The 15,845-nt window shown below is 49.8% G+C and overlaps 4 protein-coding genes across 4 annotated transcripts; 2 read left to right on the top strand and 2 right to left on the bottom strand.

Moving 5' to 3' along the window:
- Window positions 1–663: 663 nt before the first annotated feature.
- Window positions 664–4,094, bottom strand: WDR77 (WD repeat domain 77; the record flags this gene model as incomplete). The annotated part of the gene is made up of 10 exons (XM_083878295.1): window positions 664–1,130; window positions 1,463–1,531; window positions 1,987–2,095; window positions 2,185–2,256; window positions 2,507–2,561; window positions 2,918–2,988; window positions 3,278–3,327; window positions 3,401–3,542; window positions 3,682–3,867; window positions 3,974–4,094. Coding segments are annotated over 10 exons (1,035 nt in total), but the record flags the coding sequence as incomplete, so codon positions are not given.
- A 266-nt stretch (window positions 4,095–4,360) lies between these two features.
- On the top strand, window positions 4,361–7,857 carry ATP5PB (ATP synthase peripheral stalk-membrane subunit b). Its single transcript, XM_083878634.1, has 7 exons — window positions 4,361–4,403; window positions 4,508–4,550; window positions 5,017–5,162; window positions 5,638–5,801; window positions 6,288–6,413; window positions 6,860–7,039; window positions 7,693–7,857. Exons 1-7 carry the CDS (start codon window positions 4,376–4,378, stop codon window positions 7,762–7,764), a joined length of 759 nt encoding a protein of 252 aa, XP_083734760.1. The 5' UTR covers window positions 4,361–4,375; the 3' UTR covers window positions 7,765–7,857.
- Window positions 7,858–8,758: 901 nt separating this feature from the next.
- LOC310919324 (transmembrane protein C1orf162 homolog) lies at window positions 8,759–12,148 on the top strand. The gene is made up of 6 exons (XM_083878635.1): window positions 8,759–8,894; window positions 9,581–9,643; window positions 9,919–10,024; window positions 10,328–10,416; window positions 10,841–10,920; window positions 11,366–12,148. Exons 2-6 carry the CDS (start codon window positions 9,613–9,615, stop codon window positions 11,423–11,425), a joined length of 366 nt encoding a protein of 121 aa, XP_083734761.1. The 5' UTR covers window positions 8,759–8,894; window positions 9,581–9,612; the 3' UTR covers window positions 11,426–12,148.
- A 1,213-nt stretch (window positions 12,149–13,361) lies between these two features.
- On the bottom strand, window positions 13,362–15,845 carry ADORA3 (adenosine A3 receptor; the record flags this gene model as incomplete). Its single annotated transcript, XM_083878619.1, has 2 exons — window positions 13,362–14,272; window positions 15,481–15,845. The coding sequence occupies 2 exons, from the start codon at window positions 15,843–15,845 to the stop codon at window positions 13,681–13,683; spliced, it is 957 nt and encodes a 318-aa protein (XP_083734745.1). The 3' UTR covers window positions 13,362–13,680.

Genomic DNA, 15,845 nt, shown 5'->3' with positions numbered 1-15,845 from the left:
TGTCCTGTCCCCTCAGTGCCAGCACAAGAAGTCACTTGTCACAAGTGCGTGGATCTGGGTTATCACTAAGCAGAGTCTGGTACAGGAGCAAGCAAATGACAACTGAAGTCCTTAGTCCAGTTTTTCCCTCACATAAACCTTTTGTTCACAGGTCTTATCCTTGAGTAAGTTGCCTTCAGCACAGAGGAGATGAACTGTGGTGTCAAAGAGCACAGCACCTGCTCCCTCCTGGCTGCCAGCCCCTGACAGGGTTCTGAACTGCCCTTGGGGCCCAGCTCATGCTGGGCATCCCAGGATTCCAGCACCATCCCAAGGATTCCAGCACCATCCCAAAGGTTTTACTGCAGGGCTCCACCTGGGATCCTCACTCTACATCCTGACACCCAGCACTGGGATTTTATACCAGTGCACAACCAGTGCTCACCAGAGGCTCCACACTGGTACTGAGGCTGAATCCTCTCCATCACAGGCTGCATTAAGGACAACACTGGAACCTTTCTAGCCCTTGAATCCCAACAGGTCTTTTCATTCCATCTGACTTGGAGAGCAAAGAAATTTGCTCAAGGGTGAGGCTCTCACATCTACCCAACAACAGGCATGTTGCTCACCTCCCCCAGAAGCTTCTATTAATTCCATGGGTAGTCTAGAGAACTGAGCAAAGAATCAAGTCTTTTTGACTTTATTTCTTTTTTCATTACACCTAAGTCTCTGTCTTTCCAAGTCTCCTCTGTGTCTGAAGTCAATTTTTTTCTGAGTAAAACCAAAGTCTTTTATTACAGGAGAAGCCACTCCTGAGGAGAAGGTAAAGCTTGTTTTGTAACTAACTTACACCTAATTCAAAATTTCTACAGGAACCTTCTTAGCCATGAGCTTCGAGGCAGAAAAGAGACCCCAGTCCAGCTCACACACCTGCGACTTCAGCAGAATCAAAGTGATGCCAGCAAGGAACTTGGACCACGAGTTTATAAAACTATTCTTTTACACAGTTGATTCCAGAAGCTTCACCAGCTGGTAGAGGAACAGTGTGATGTAAAACCTGATGATCCCATCCAACTGTAGTGAGCAAGGCATCGTCTGAAGGAGACCAGGACAAGCCTTTTACAAAGTCTCGATGAGAACGGTTTCTGAACCTGCAAAACACCAAGACTCCATGAGCCATCATTAGAGAGATGTGGGCCGCTGCAACCCCTAACTGCTGGTTTGTTAGGATGATGCTCCTCTGCTTAGGAACATTTTTAACCCCAGGTTGCCCAGAGAAGCTGTGGCTGCCCCTGGATCTCTGGAAGTGTCCCAGTCCAGGCTGGACAGGGCTTGGAGCAGCCTGGGACAGTGGAAAGTGTCCCTGCCCAGGGCAGGGGTGGCACTGGATGGGCTTTGAGGGCCCCTCCACCCCAAACCATCCTCTGTATTAATAATTAACTCAAGAAGACAACAGCAGTGAGTACATTCTGTCTGTACTTACACCTCTGAGAGGTCTGAGTCAAGAACAGCAACTGAACAGTCTTCACTGATGGAAGCCAGTAAGGGTGAACTAGAGAGAGATGAGAGCACAGTTAGAACAAGCAAATACAAGAGTTTTTAGGGATAAACTTGTGAACAGCAGGATCCCAAGTGGTCCTGACCCAGGATACAGTGAATTAACTCACAAAAATCTGACAAAAATGTTTTCATCAGCATTTGGCAGAGTGCCAGTACACTGAGTGAAAATATTCTATCACAGTCTGAAAGGAAGTGATCCTTCTTTAATCAGAGGTGACTGTAATTAGAAAAATCCTCTCAGTGTGGGTCAGTAATTCTGGAACTGCTGAATTCTTTTCGTGGACATTCCCACATGTCAGGAGTGAGACATTGCTTGGTTTATTCTATTCTCTGCTACAATCTCCTTGATAAGAAGGCAAAAACTGGCACTCTAATGGGTTTTACTCAAAAATAACTAAGGCTTTTAAGAGGATGCAGCCCCACATTCTGTGCCAGAATCATTCATACCTGTGTGCAGAGAAGGCAAAGCCTGTGATGCCTCGGGTGTGCACAGTGCTGCTGAGGGCAGAGTCAGGATTCTTTGTGTCCACCAGTGCAACTGTTCCACTTTCATCACCTGAGAGACAGGGGGATTGAAGTCACCTGCAAAAACAGTCCTGGGAAAATAAGGACCTTGATTTGCCTAGTGAGAGTCCAGATTCTTACCCAAGACAAAGATGTCACTTTTCTGTGGATGCCACATGATTGAGGTAGGGAGGTAATTACAGGCACTGCAAACTGCAAGGAAAGAAACTGGGGTGAGTGTGGAAGGAGACAGCACAAAAATATTCCTCATCCATCTCATTTAGCACTGCTACTGCATCAAGACAAGTGTTTTAAATTTATTGAACTTCTGTGACAGTGTTAGACCTCCTTAGGTTTTAACAAGCACATCACTAAATTTGGAGTTAGAAGTCAAGCATAAAATAATTTATTTCTTCCAAGACAAGCTCATGCAGAAGCAGTGACTGCACACACAGAGACGTACCAATTCGGGTAGCTGGTTTGGGGCATCTGGTGTCCCAGAGTAAAATTCTGTTGTCCTACAAATCCAAAAGGAATGAGAAGAATTTTACAATTTCTTTGTGGCATAAATTCAGGTTCACTGTTGACTCACAGGGAAAATGACCCTGCCTTTTCCTCTGGTTTAAAATGATGTTGTCATTAAGTGCAGCCTCCAGTCATCCCCAGGACAGGACTAAGAGCTCCCAAAATCTGATACCAACCTGTAGGAATCAGTTTGGTAAACTGATTATAAATTTATCAGACTAGAACACTGCAATAACACAGGTAGCCAGGCTGCAACACAAGAGGTGGTTTCTAACTACATTAAACCATAAATACCTAAAGTTAAATCTCAGCGTAATGGGGTGGATTTAGACAATAGAGTGAGCTTTACCTCAGCACAGGACAGGAACACAGTGTCCTTACCAGGACAGGAAGCCACACATGTCACTGCATCGGAGTGAGCTACCAAAAGCACAAAAGGATAAAGAGCCTCAAAGATTGTATCCAACTTCCCCACGTATTCCCAAGGACCTCCAGAGGCACAGCAGTTTAACAGTTATGCCCAGACACGGGATAACTTCTGCTCAGCAGGAGCCAACTGCTCCCTACCAAAGTGATGAGCTGCCCAATCCAACCATGGCCACAAGTCCTTGTGAGGGCTTGAGGGAGCCAGACAAGGGGTCAGGGGGAAAGGGTCAAAGTGGGATGTAAAGGGGCTTATAAAGGACAGAGAGGGTGGGTTGGCACTCACCTCTGTAGGAGTGCAGCACCGTTTGCTCCGGGATGTCCCAGACCTTCACGCTGCGGACAAGAGCGAGCGGTGAGCGCCCAGCACAGCCCGGGCACACGCTGTGTGTGCTCTGGGGACACTCACCAGAAATCCCGGCCCCCGCTGACAGCCTGGCTGCTGCCAGCCAGGACAGACACCGACGTCACGATGTCATCGTGCTCGTATTTACAGAACTTGTTCACGATGAGGCTCTCGTCCTCCTCCAGCTCCCACAGCTCCACTGCACCTGGGGGATGCAGGGGAACACCCACCTATGAGAAGGGGAAGGGGCCACGCACCTCAGAGGAGGGAACTGGGGGGACACTCAGCTCAGCAGAGGGGACAGACACACCCAGTGAAGGATACGGGACATGCCCATCGCTTACCGGAGTCGGAGGCCACCAGGATGCCCCTGTCCGCCAGCCAGCACAGGTCGGCGATGCCCGCCTCGGTCTGCACGCCGGCCGTGCAGAAACCCTCGCTGGGGGCGCGCCGGGGCTCGGCGAACACCCACAGCGAGCCGGTCCAGCAGCGCCCGTTCAGCCCGGAGGCGCCCAGCAGCAGGGCCCCGTCTGCGGGAGAGACACGAAGGGAGGCGCGGGGAGAAGCGCGGGGGCCCCCGGGGCGCGCCCCAGGCCCCCGGGCCCCGCCGGGCCCCTCACGCTGCCGCCCCGCTACCTGCGCGGTACTGCGCGCGCTCCAGGTGCCGCTCCATGCAGGCGGGCGCGTTGGGCGGGATGTTCCACTCGGGGGCGGCCTCGGCCGCGGAATCCCCATCCAGCGAGGCCGCGGGCGCCGCGGTGTCGGGCGGGGCGGGCGGCGGGGCCGCCTGGGGCAGCGGCAGCGGCGGCGGCGGCAGCGGCTCCTCCATGGCGGCGGCGGCGGGGCCGGCGGCGCCCCCACGTGTCTCCCGCCGCCGCCTCCTCTCGCGAGAGCGCCCGCCCCCCGCCCGCCTTCCCCGCGCTCTCGCGAGAGCCGCGCCGCCATCTCAGCGCCCGCCGGCGGCGGTCACCCAGCGGGACGAGGGTTCCCACCGCCGCTCCTCACGGCATTCCCCGCCCTGCACAGCCCTGCCCTGCCATGCTCTCCCGCCTCGTCCTCCGCGCCGGTGAGCCGCGGGGAATGCCGCTTCTCTGGGGGGGAGCGGGGTGGCTGTGGGGGGTGCTGGCCGAGCTCTGCCCTGACGCGCTCTCTGCCCTCTTGTCCCCTCAGCCCCCGCCGCGCTGAGGGCGCTGCCGCCGCCCGTCGCCGTGGGGTGAGTACCGGGGGACACCGGCCGGGATTTGTGCTTAAACAGCATCGTTCTGGGGTTTTGTCTTTTATTTTCCTCATTCATATTGTGGGAGTATAAAATAGGGACTGTGGGAAGGAGTTTCTGGAGGTTATCTAGTCCCACCCACTTCCTGGAAGAGGTGTGTCCAGTAAGTGCCACCTTTTTCGAATCACGGAGTAGTTTGGGTTGGACAGGACCTAAAAGCTCATCCAGGTCCACCGCCTGCCGTGGACAAGGACACCTTTCCTAGAGCAGGTCCAGCCTGCCCTTGGACACTGCCAGGGACGGGGCAGCCAAACTTCTCTGGGCACCCTGTGCCTGAACCTCACCAGTTACCTTCTTATTTAATTGGAAATGTATTTGAGCCTCTTCTAATGGTGCTTTGGGAGACTGGCTCTGTCTATTTTTAAAATAAGAATCATAATTGAATTGTTCTCCTTGTTCACAGGGTGTTACACACCACAAGACCACTGCACACAACTCAGCAGAGTTTGGCTCCTGTGCCACCTCTGCCTGAGAAGGGAGGAGAAGTTCGCCATGGTGTGATCCCTGAGGAGTTTTTCCAGTTTCTCTACCCTAAAACAGGAGTTACAGGTTAATACAGACTTTTACCATTTTTAGCTATGTTTATGTAGTTCTGTTCACAGGTTCTGGCTGCTGGAAAGGTAAAATAGTATTGAAAATTAATATTTTGTATGTGCAAGTTGAGAAGAACAAGCCAGTGCAGGACTTCTGGCTTTAAAGTTAGACACCTAATGGTTGAAAAAATTCCATGAGCTTGATTTTATAAAAGATTTGTTTGCCTGTTGGTCCTTAGAACATTTAAACAGGGAATTCTGCGTGATTCTGAACAAGCAGAAGCAGCAGGGACAATGTCAGGTGCAAGCTGCTTCCACTCCTAGTGAGATTCCTTGTGATACCTTTCCCAGGTGGGATTGCGGCTCTGCTTGTTGTCCTGGTGAAACAGAACACTTCTCCCTGACCTTTAAAGTAGCTCCCTCTTAGGTACTTGAGTTTCCTGAGCCTTGTTATGCCTTATACAAGTAATGCTGCTTTATTTTCCCTGTAGGGCCCTACATGTTGGGTACTGGCCTCCTGCTCTACTTTCTTTCCAAGGAGATCTACGTTGTTAACCACGAGACAGCAGCAGCTGCCTGCATCCTGTCAGTCATTGTTTATGCCATCAAGAAGTTTGGGCCGAATGTCGCAGCTTTTGCTGACAAACTCAATGAGGTAATGAAGAAACTGTAATTGGGCTTTGCAATCATTAGTAAGGAATGGTTCTGTTCAAGTACAAATTGCTTCAAACTGGCAGGGGACAGGGTTAGCTGGAGTGTTGGGAAGGAATTGTTCCCTGTAGGGTGGGGAGGCCCTGGCACAGGGGAAGGAGAAGCTGTGGCTGCCCCTGGATCCCTGGCAGTGCCCCAGGCCAGGTTGGACAGGGCTGGGAGCAGCCTGGGACAGTGGGAGGTGTCCCTGCCTGTGGCAGGGGTGGGATTGGATGGGATTTAAGTTCCTTTCCAACCCACACCAGTCTGGGATTCCACGGATGATTGTGAGCCCTCATTCTTCTCTGTTACCATAACCTCAGCCCTGGCACAGGGCAGTTCACAGACATTTCTCACAGCTCAGTGCAGCATTTCAGGATTAATCGCAGATCATTTGTTTTCCTTGCATCTGGCTCTGATTCTGAAGCATGGAGTTGTTTCCTTCCCGCAGGAGAAGATGGCCTCAGCGTTGGCCATGAAGAACGAGGCCATAGAGTCTCTGCAGAAGGCCATCGATGAGGAGAAGAAGGAGCAGTGGCGGGTGGAGGGTCGCACGTACCTCTTCGATGCCAAGCGGGTGAGCAGGGCCCTGCTGCCCAGCCCAGGGCAGCCTGCCCTGCTGGGGCACAGAACGCACTCTGCTGGGGCACTGGGGCACAGAGCCTGCCCTGCTGGGGCACAGAACACACTCTTCTGGGGCACTGGGGCACAGAGTCTGCCCTGCTGGGGCACAGAACACACTGCTGGGGCACTGGGGCACACAGCCTGCCCTGCTGGGGCACAGAACACACTGCTGGGGCACTGGGGCACACAGCCTGCCCTGCTGGGGCACAGAACACACTGCTGGGGCACTGGGGCACACAGCCTGCCCTGCCAGGGCACAGAACACACTCTGCTGGGGCACACAGCCTGCCCTGCCGGGGCACAGAACACACTCTGCTGGGGCACACAGCCTGCCCTGCCGGGGCACAGAACACACTCTGCTGCCAGGCATGAACCTCTTGTCTCCTGCTCTGTGTGCAGAACAACATTGCAATGCTGCTGGAAACCAACTACCGGGAGCGCTTGCTGATGGTGTACAATGAGGTGAAGAAGAGGCTGGACTACCAGGTGGCCATGCAGACCTTGAAGAGGCAGAAGGAGCAGGAACACATGATCCAGTGGGTGGAGAAGAACGTTGTTCAGAGCATCACACCTCAGCAGGTACTCGCTGGGGTTTACCTGCTTTATGTTTTAGCCTGCACAAAGGTTTGCTGTTCAGGGATCCTGGCTCACGAAGTGATGGGTAAACCTTGGCCAGGGGTGGGAGAGCTTTGAGGTCCCTTCTGGGGTTCCATGGATCTGTGTGTGGATCTGAGTAGAAACAGCAGTAGAAAATGACACACAGGCTCTCAGGCTTATTAGCAAGTGAGAGCGATCTTTACTCTTTGAAATCTTTTATAGACGGTTCCAATTGAGTAAAACTTGATTGAACAGCAAACCAATACATTACCATCATTGGACAGTCAGGAACAACACCCCTCAATCATTTCTTGCAAGTAAACAACAGGGAGACAACACCTGCAAGGACTGTTTTACTTTCTCCAAGGACTGTTTAAATTCCTCCTTCCAACTTCTCAGGCCAGAATGAGAAATCTGTGACTTAGTCTCCCACAGACACTGCGCTGCTGCCTGATTTCTCACATTCAGCATCCACATCTGTGCTTTATTGGATCTGAATCTCCGACTTCATGGGCTATAATTGCATCCCCCTTAATCAGTAATTTATAGGTCTAAAAAGATTTATCTAAAATGCACTTAAATGTCTGTTTTGCTTGTTGAAATGTCTCCTGAAGGCTGTTTCCTATCTCTTGCAGCAAAAGGAAAGTATTGCCAAGTGCATCCTGGACCTGAAGGCGCTGTCCAAGAGCGCCCACGCAGCCGTGTGAGCAGTCTGAGCCCACTGATGGGCCCCAATACCTCCTCTTGGAAACTGTATGACTCTAAAATATCATTAAACAGACAAAAAAAACCCCTCTGCTGTCTCTCACTACCAACAGTCCCTGCCTGTTTGTGTTTGAAGTCACTGGATGGTCACACCAACCACTACAGCTGGTTTATGGGGGGATGAGTTGAATCCACAGTGTGTGAGATCCTGTTGGATCCCCTGTTTGGTCACAGACACTTCCAAAGATACAGAACTTCACAGAGAAAACTTCTGGTGCTGAAACTGATCCCTGTGTTAAATTCTGAGTGATAGCAACCCCAGACACCTGCTGTCCTTTAACACATGGTCTAAAATCAGGATGATTTGTGTTCCCATTCACTTGGCCCTGTGCATGGAGGGGCTCTGGGTGAATGTTCTTGTTCTCTAAAGGAGCTGGAAATGCTCTTTCACCATAAAGCCTCGTGTAGTGTTGAAAGGGTTTGGGTTCTGGGAGAAGTCATTGGACAGGAAATGTGTCAAAATCCCCTCAAAAGCTTGCCCTCAGCTGTTTCTCAGTTTAAAAACACAGAAATGGGTGAATTTATTCCAGAGGAGATTTTCTGGACTTTCCTAAGTCCCTTTGTTTTCTGTTTAGGAGGCTTTCCCTGAAGGAGTTACTAAAACTCAAAAGTCCCAGCAAAGCACACACACAAATAAACTCCTCCTTTGTGTGCTGAGGTGTGATTTATGTAGTCCATAAACCCAAGTGGGCAGCCTGCGGGGTACCTGCAATCCCATTTCTCAGTGGGGTTAAGAAACACCACCAAAAGTGGGGTTTTCTTACACTTCTGGTGCACCAGTTCACCAAAGTGTTCTTTAGAGGCAAGAACCTTCCTTCAAGCCGACATAAACTGAATCTGCTTTTTTATAGAATATCGGTTCCAGAGAATGCAGGTGTCTTTCACGGTTTCCTGTTTTTTGTCAATTTAAATAAAAAAAAGTGAAGTTGCTTAACTTCCACAATTGTGTAAACCCACATCAGATTGACATGTGAGCTTTTGGCTCGTGTGACAAATTATTCTCACAAAGCAAGTGGTTAAACTGGTGTGCTGACACTTGGGGAGTTTTCCAGCAGCATTTCTATGGTGGGAGGTAAGATGGAGCTCTGTATCATTTCTCGTTTCTTTTGTTACTGCAAACACGGCACCCTGTGAGGTTTGGTGTGGGAAAACTGGGAGGTTTCATGGTTTGACTCCTCTGGAATGTGGCAACAATGGGATGCAGTTGGAAAAGTGGCAGCAGCAGAGAACAGGGTGTTTATTTTCATGTTGTAATATTTTTGCATTATTCATAATCTGCAGTTTGCAAAGCATGTGGTGAGAAATGCCATTGTGGGGATTCTGTAGTACAATATCTTTAAGAATCCCTATCTAAGATTTCACACCCAAATTTGAGAAGAATGTTACTGTTCCTCTTTTGGTGGGAAAAGTCAATTTAACTTAAACATCAAGGAACTTTTCAAAGCTGCTTCTGATTATGGAAATGTTTGTAGGCTTTTAGCTGCTGCAAAAAATAATCCTGTAGTTGCTTTTTAGTTATTAAATATCCTCCGTTTTCTGGTGGAGAAGGCCCATCAGGGAGCAGTGAACTCGTGTTCAGGAACAAGACACTGGAGAGGGGTTGATGCTGAGGAACTGCCAGGTTTGAGTGGCTTTGGGCCACTTATAAGATTTCCAATAAATGGATAAAAATAAATCAAGTCTTTTAAGTTAGAAGAGGATGAGAGGTTTGTTTTTGCTTATGTGTATATGTTTATAACTCTTGTCCCTTTCTTTCAGCTTCTCTTCCTGTCAGTTAATGCTCTGAGAGAATGGGAGGCTCCTCCTCAAAATCAGATACAGGTATTTTATTTTTTTAAGGAATTTCCTTTGCTGCAGTGTTGCTGACAGAGGTGATGGCCCAGGGGCTGCTCTGGGGGAGGTTCAGCACTGGGGCTGTTTGGGGAAGAACTGCCTAGCACAGACATCCTCTGAACAGCAGCATTTTCCTGTCTGGTGGTTCCACTTTCAGACAGACCATACAGACACAGCCCCCCATGTGGTTCTACTTGCTGGTAGTACTACCGCAGAAATTTGCACATTTTGAAACAAGCTTATGATTTTTTTTTCTGTTGCAGTTGACTCAGAACGCATTTCCACTACCACCACTGTCCCCAGCACTGTCCCTGCCACTGTCCACACCCCTCATTTCGAAGATGCAGAAGTCAGATGCCGGATCAATGAGTAAATGCTGCACCTTTATTTCCTGAGTTCAAACCCAGAGTTCCCTGAGACTGCAGCCTCCTTCTGCAAGGGAAGGGTTATACATCACATATTTAACATCTTGGGGGGTTAAAATTTGGTTAGAATTTCCTAGCCTGTGCACTGGATGGGTGATTCCTAGAGATGCTCAATGCAGATACAGACGTCAGTCTCATTGGGGATAAATGTTACACTCCATAAAGTTTGGTGAATTTGAGCACTACTGATGCTTCAATCTCTCTGTTGAAACTGGGGATTCTGACAGGATTTTCTGTGTATCAACAGCCATGAAATACTGTACATGTCGCTGGCCTTCATTTCTGGCATCCTCCTGTCTGTCCTGGTTTTTGCAATCATCTTCCTCTTCAGGAAAAGTGAGTGACGCAGTCAAGGGTGTAACATCAGAGTGATGGTGACTGCAGAAGTTACTTAGAAAGTGGCTCAAATAATGTCTGCCTCGAATAATTCTGTGTTGATGAACAGCCCATCCCTGGCAGTAACTCCTCATGAATCATCCCACTGGTGTTTTCAGGAGAGAATTAACTTTGCCACTGATGAGTTGTGGGGGATTTTGTTGGTTCTGAGCTTTTCTCATCCTAGTCCTGGCTGCACTGAGTTCCTCAGTCCCTTTCATCCTGGCCATTTCCAACAGGTGGGCAGAGATTGGGCAGCCCAAACTGCCACTTTGCTGTGCCAGAGGTCACCCATCACCTGTCTGTCACCCCTGTGCAGCCTCCCCTGCATTGATGTCCCCAAACACAGGGCAAGAGCTGAGACTGGGATCCCTTTCCTTCCTAGGTTATAAGAGAGCCCACCAAAATTTACAAGAGGAAACTTTCTCCCATATGGCAGCTGAGGAATCTTTTAGGAACAGCCAGGTAAATGTCACAACTGTCATTTGTAATGCTTTATGGAGATATTTCACATTATTGACTGTGGTAAATATAAATTTGGGGAGGGAGGGAGAAAAGTCACCTTTGAGACTCGACTGTTACTCAGCAGTTCTTTTGAGAAGGAACTTCAGGAGTTCTGAGGCTTATCTAAACCACTGACTAGGCAGGTTGGGAGAAATCTTTTAAAGGGGAAGCATTTCTGGAGTTTCCCTCTGTGATATTAATTCTTTAGAAGCCAGTGAAGGAGACTTGAGCCAGAACCTTGAGCCAGACTGGGCAGTGGGATGAACCAGCATTTACCAATTTCCCCCATGCAGGGACAGGCTGCTTATGGTATGGAGTGTTGAGGATGAGTTAGAAGTGGGAAATTCCTGCTGAGCTGCAGTGCTTGTGCACTCTCTAATGTCTGTGGCTTCTCTCACACCCCCAGAATGAAGTGACCTACAGCACTCTGGTCTTCCAGCGGGGCCACACTCCACTGCCTGTGTGATGGGGAAGTTCCAAATGAAATAAAAATGTTCCCACTTTCTGGACATCAAAAGGCACAAGGATGTTCCACCAGGGCCTGCCCTGGGAATGCCCCCGTGCCCTCTGTAACGCAGCTCTTTTTGTAGTTATGGTGGGAAATTGTCTCCTGTTCCAAACTGGCTGCCAACGGCTGTGGGCAAATGGAGAGCCTCTATACAGGATTTCCTCATCCGCAGAAATTTTCCTGCCCTTGTAAAGTTTCTGTTTGTGAGAACTACCAGAGAGAATTGAGAAAGAAAATGTTTATTTTGCATCTATCCACATCTGTGCCCTTGTGTTACCCTTTTCTGTCACCAACTCCAATATTTTCCTTTTTTTTTTTTTTCTTTTTTTGATTGCCAAGTGCACTGCTTAGTTATTTTCTGTTATTGAAGTGATGATAATGAAATGTTTGTATGCAAATCTCTCCTGGTTGGGTCCCATAAAAGAAATGCACAATCACAGTGTGACAGCCAAAATCTCTGGAAATGTTCATTCACTCGTTATTACCCACAGTGTTCTAAGTACAGTGCAAAATCGTTCCCTTTTCATGAACGGGGAGAATTTACCACGGTGGCTGTGTCAGAGCTCTGGAGGAGCAGGGCTGGAGGTGCCGCCCGATGGCAGCACCAAGCCGGGGATGGGACGGGCTGAGCTCCTTGTGCTGCTGCTGCTGCTGCGGGGCGTTCCAGCCGCGCCTACCGGGCAGGGCTCCGGCTGTGCCGGCCCCGCGGGGCTCCTTGTACTGGGCTGTGCTGCCCCTTCCACCGGGCTGTGCTGCCTCCTGTACCGGGCTGTGCTGCCCCCTGCACCAGGCTGTGCTGCCCCTTCCACCGGGCTGTGCTGCCTCCTGTACCGGGCTGTGCTGCCCCCTGCACCGGGCTGTGCTGCCCCTTCCACCGGGCTGTGCTGCCTTTTCCACCGGGCTGTGCTGCCTTTTCCACCAGGCTGTGCTGCCCCTTCCACCAGGCTGTGCTGCCCCTTCCACCGGGCTGCGCTGCCCCCTGCACCGGGCTGTGCTGCCTCCTGCCCTGGGCTGTGCTGCCTCCTGTACCGGGCTGTGCTGCCTGCTCCTCCGGGCTGTGCTGCCCCTTCCACCGGGCTGTGCTGCTTCCTCCTCTGGGCTCTCCTTCCTCCTCCACTTGGCTCTCCTTCCTCCTCCACTTGGCTCTCCTTCCTCCTCCTCTGGGCTGTGCTACCTCCTGCTCTGGGCTTTCCTGCCTCCTCCTCCTCCTCCCGGCAGCTCTGGAACCTCGAGGGACCACGGAAACGTGCGACCAGACGCTCTGATGCTCTGAAAATTTGGTGCTGTGGGTTTGACCACAGAAGGGCTGCTGCTGCTACAGACTTGCACGGGATCAGCAGAACCACTTGTGTTTTTGTTTTGCTGTTCTCTGCTCTCACCTCAGTCATGACAGCTCCTTCAAGCTCTAATAGAGAGAACAGGGGAGTGTCTCCTTATTGTGGTGTGGCTTCCTTTGGCTTGTTTATTGATGGAGCTGAGCTGTGTAACTGCGCAGAGCTTTGGCCTGGGACAAGGGTTAGCTCAGATAAGAAATGAGATGCCTGATCTCAGCAGGAGGAGCAGATGCCAGCACTCTCTAAGACAAGGAACAGGATGATGCACTCCCTTTTCTGCTTCTTCTAGGCCACTTTTATTATTCAAAGATGGAGAAGAAAAGAGCCTGGCCTTTAACAGCCTCTTTTCAGTTTGACCCATGTTCCCCAAATACGGGCTGTGTCAGCTGTGGTGTAACAATTGCTGCAACTCCTGTGCCACCCCAGGTAGGACAGACTGAAACTGGGCAGGGTTTTTGATTGTCACAGGAGGACAAATTAATGTAAAACCCATCTACTATTTATTATTACTCATGAAAATGTGACAACACCGGCTGAAGAACAAGCTGACCAGACTCAAGTTTAGTTTGAATGGACAGACAAGACAAATGGTGTGAGAACAGTCAGTGAGCTCATGAGCTGCTGGATTATGAACAGCAAAGAACACATCCTGGTTTTCAATCACCTCAGCCAATCCTCATGTTAAAAAAACCCCAAACCCCCAACTAGGCAAAATTTCCATCTTCTGTGTTTAAAAATTATATTACATCAAGACATATATTCACATACAGCTTTAGAGCAGCCTCAGATCCAGGGGTTGCTGCAGTTTCCCAAGAGTTTCTTAGCAAAGCCAGGTGGTTTATCCATGGTCTGGTACCCACTGGCAGCTTCAGCCTTTATTCATGACTGTGGGTCTGTTGTTTGCTCTGTAGGAGCTGGGTCTGGTTTTTTGCACAGGATATAAGTCCTTAAAATCAAAAGGTACGTGGTTTTGAACTTCTTTATCTTGTAGGCATAGACAATGGGGTTCATGGCAGAATTGGCATGGGATAAGAGGATTGCCAAGTAGATCAAAGGTGAGGGGATGTGAGAGTCAGGGTGAAAATAGAGGATGCAGTTTATGATGCACAGAGGCAGCCAGGAGATTGCGAACAGGAGGAGAACAAGTGCGAGAGATTTGGCTGCCTTCAACTCCTGGCCATAGAAAGCCCCGGCCCCTCTCGCAGTGCCTTGGCTGAGCTTTGTGCGGATGATGTGGAAGATCTCGGCGTACAGGGCACACATGATGAGCAGGGGCACCAGGGTGCACGTGAAGAAACAGAAATACACCATGTAATCCATCCTCATCACGGCCATGAACCGGCACCTGAGGGAGCTCCTGGGGTCAGCCTTGTTCCAGCCAAACATGGGGATGAGCCCTCCCAGCAGGGACAGGGACCAGCACAGCCCCAGCGCCCACCAGACTCTCCTCTCTGTAGTGATTATTTTATACCTGTAGGGGAAGAGAGCCAGGTCGTGTTAAAGAGAAGTGTTTTAAAGTAGCTAAGGGACAGGTACTTGTTCAGGAACTGCAGGATCATTGTTAGAAAATGAAGAGTTAACTTTTTTTTTTTGGTGGGGAAGCCAAATTTTATCTTGGGACAAGCCCCAACTCTTCATTTGTAACAGTTACTTTGGGCATCAGTAAGAACTGTGCTTAAGTTCCCTTGTTTAAAATTGGATGTCTAATCTATTTTGTTTCTTGTTTCATTATGATCTTAGTTCTCTTCTTATCAGGATATTGCTTTGCTGCTTCTGGAACTCCTATCTCATTTCTTTGCTTCCTTGGGTGTTTCTTCCTCTTTTTATTTGGTTTATGCCATTTGTAGGGCTAAAACTCAAACTCATTCTCCAGCTTCATAGGTCATTATAAAATATGACTTCTTGGATGCTTGAGGTTATGCTTTGCTTTTCTAGCCTGTGTACTTCTCATTTAAATGTAAACAGTGAGTAATTTCAGTTAACTGTTAATAAGTTTGTTACTACTTCTGTATCTTCAGCAAATATGTGAAAAAGGAATTTTATTTGAAAGACAGGTCTCAGAAATCTAAAAAAAAGAAACCCTATAAAACATCAGCATCCTGTGCAATTAACCAGAGTGATGAAAATCAGCAGTTTGCCCACAGACACATCCTGTGCTCAGACTCTTATCAGTGATGACACCTCAGGACAGTGAGCTGTTCACAAGCACCCCTGGATCTCTGGAAAACTCATCTCAGGTGAGCTTTGAGGCACAAGCATCCAAATAATTAAAGGTTAGAATGGAGGGCAGAGGAGGTGAGGCAGAACCTGGGCAGAGGTGGGGTGTCACTGTAGGACACAAAAGAAAGATGAGATACTCCAAATATTTCAGAAGACAAAGAGAATAGAAAAATGGCTTTTTTGTCTAATTCTTACTACCTTTTATAAGGTGTTCCCATACAGACTGAACATGATTGGGGTGAATAGGAACGACACCTCTCTGATCCCATTGGTTAAACCAGAGAAACAGCAAAACCCCACCTGGAGAAAGATTGTTTTGAGAAATGAGAGTTGTTTGCCAAGACTGTTTTGAGAAGAAGCTTTCTGGAGAAATTTCTCCTTGGGAAAAAGTCAGCAGCTGCTAGCAGGCTAAAATCTCTCAGCCCCAGAAATATCAGGCCCAGAGTGGGGCGGCCTCACCTTGTGGTCAGCTTGACCCGCAGGTACCTGTCGATGGCAATGGCCAGCAGGGACAGGATGGAGGCGTTGGTGAACACCAGCATCAGGCAGCACATGAAGAGGCAGCTGTGGGCAGGCAGGGCGATGCCCAGGCTCACCACGATGGCCAAGGGCACCACCAGCAGCCCCACGGCGACGTCGGCCAGCGCCAGGGAGGCGATGAAATAGAGCGTCGTGTTCTGGAACGCCGCGTTCAGCCTCACCACCCACATCACCAGGACGTTGCCCAGCGTGGCAAACAAAGCCACCAGGCACTCGATGCCGATGTAGATCCCGTCCAGGCTGCTCAGGGCCAGGCTGCCCAGGGCCAGGCTGCTGTTTGGCAT

This window comes from Zosterops lateralis (assembly GCF_965231275.1).
Source record: "Zosterops lateralis genome assembly, chromosome: 26".
Lineage (NCBI taxonomy): Eukaryota > Metazoa > Chordata > Aves > Passeriformes > Zosteropidae > Zosterops > Zosterops lateralis.
Note: the sequence above shows the minus strand (reverse complement) of the source record. Positions and strands in the feature narration are given on the sequence as shown.

What these genes read in the sequence shown, in the direction of transcription:
- ATP5PB (XM_083878634.1), top strand. Translation starts at nt 4,376, where the DNA reads ATGCTCTCCCGCCTCGTCCTCCGCGCCG. An exon ending in CCGCCTCGTCCTCCGCGCCG is followed by an intron (nt 4,404 to 4,507) that starts GTGAGCCGCGGG and finishes TTGTCCCCTCAG; the next exon opens with CCCCCGCCGCGCTGAGGGCG. An exon ending in ACCTCTTCGATGCCAAGCGG is followed by an intron (nt 6,414 to 6,859) that starts GTGAGCAGGGCC and finishes CTCTGTGTGCAG; the next exon opens with AACAACATTGCAATGCTGCT.
- LOC310919324 (XM_083878635.1), top strand. Translation starts at nt 9,613, where the DNA reads ATGGGAGGCTCCTCCTCAAAATCAGATACAG. An exon ending in GTCAGATGCCGGATCAATGA is followed by an intron (nt 10,025 to 10,327) that starts GTAAATGCTGCA and finishes GTGTATCAACAG; the next exon opens with CCATGAAATACTGTACATGT. An exon ending in AATCTTTTAGGAACAGCCAG is followed by an intron (nt 10,921 to 11,365) that starts GTAAATGTCACA and finishes TCACACCCCCAG; the next exon opens with AATGAAGTGACCTACAGCAC.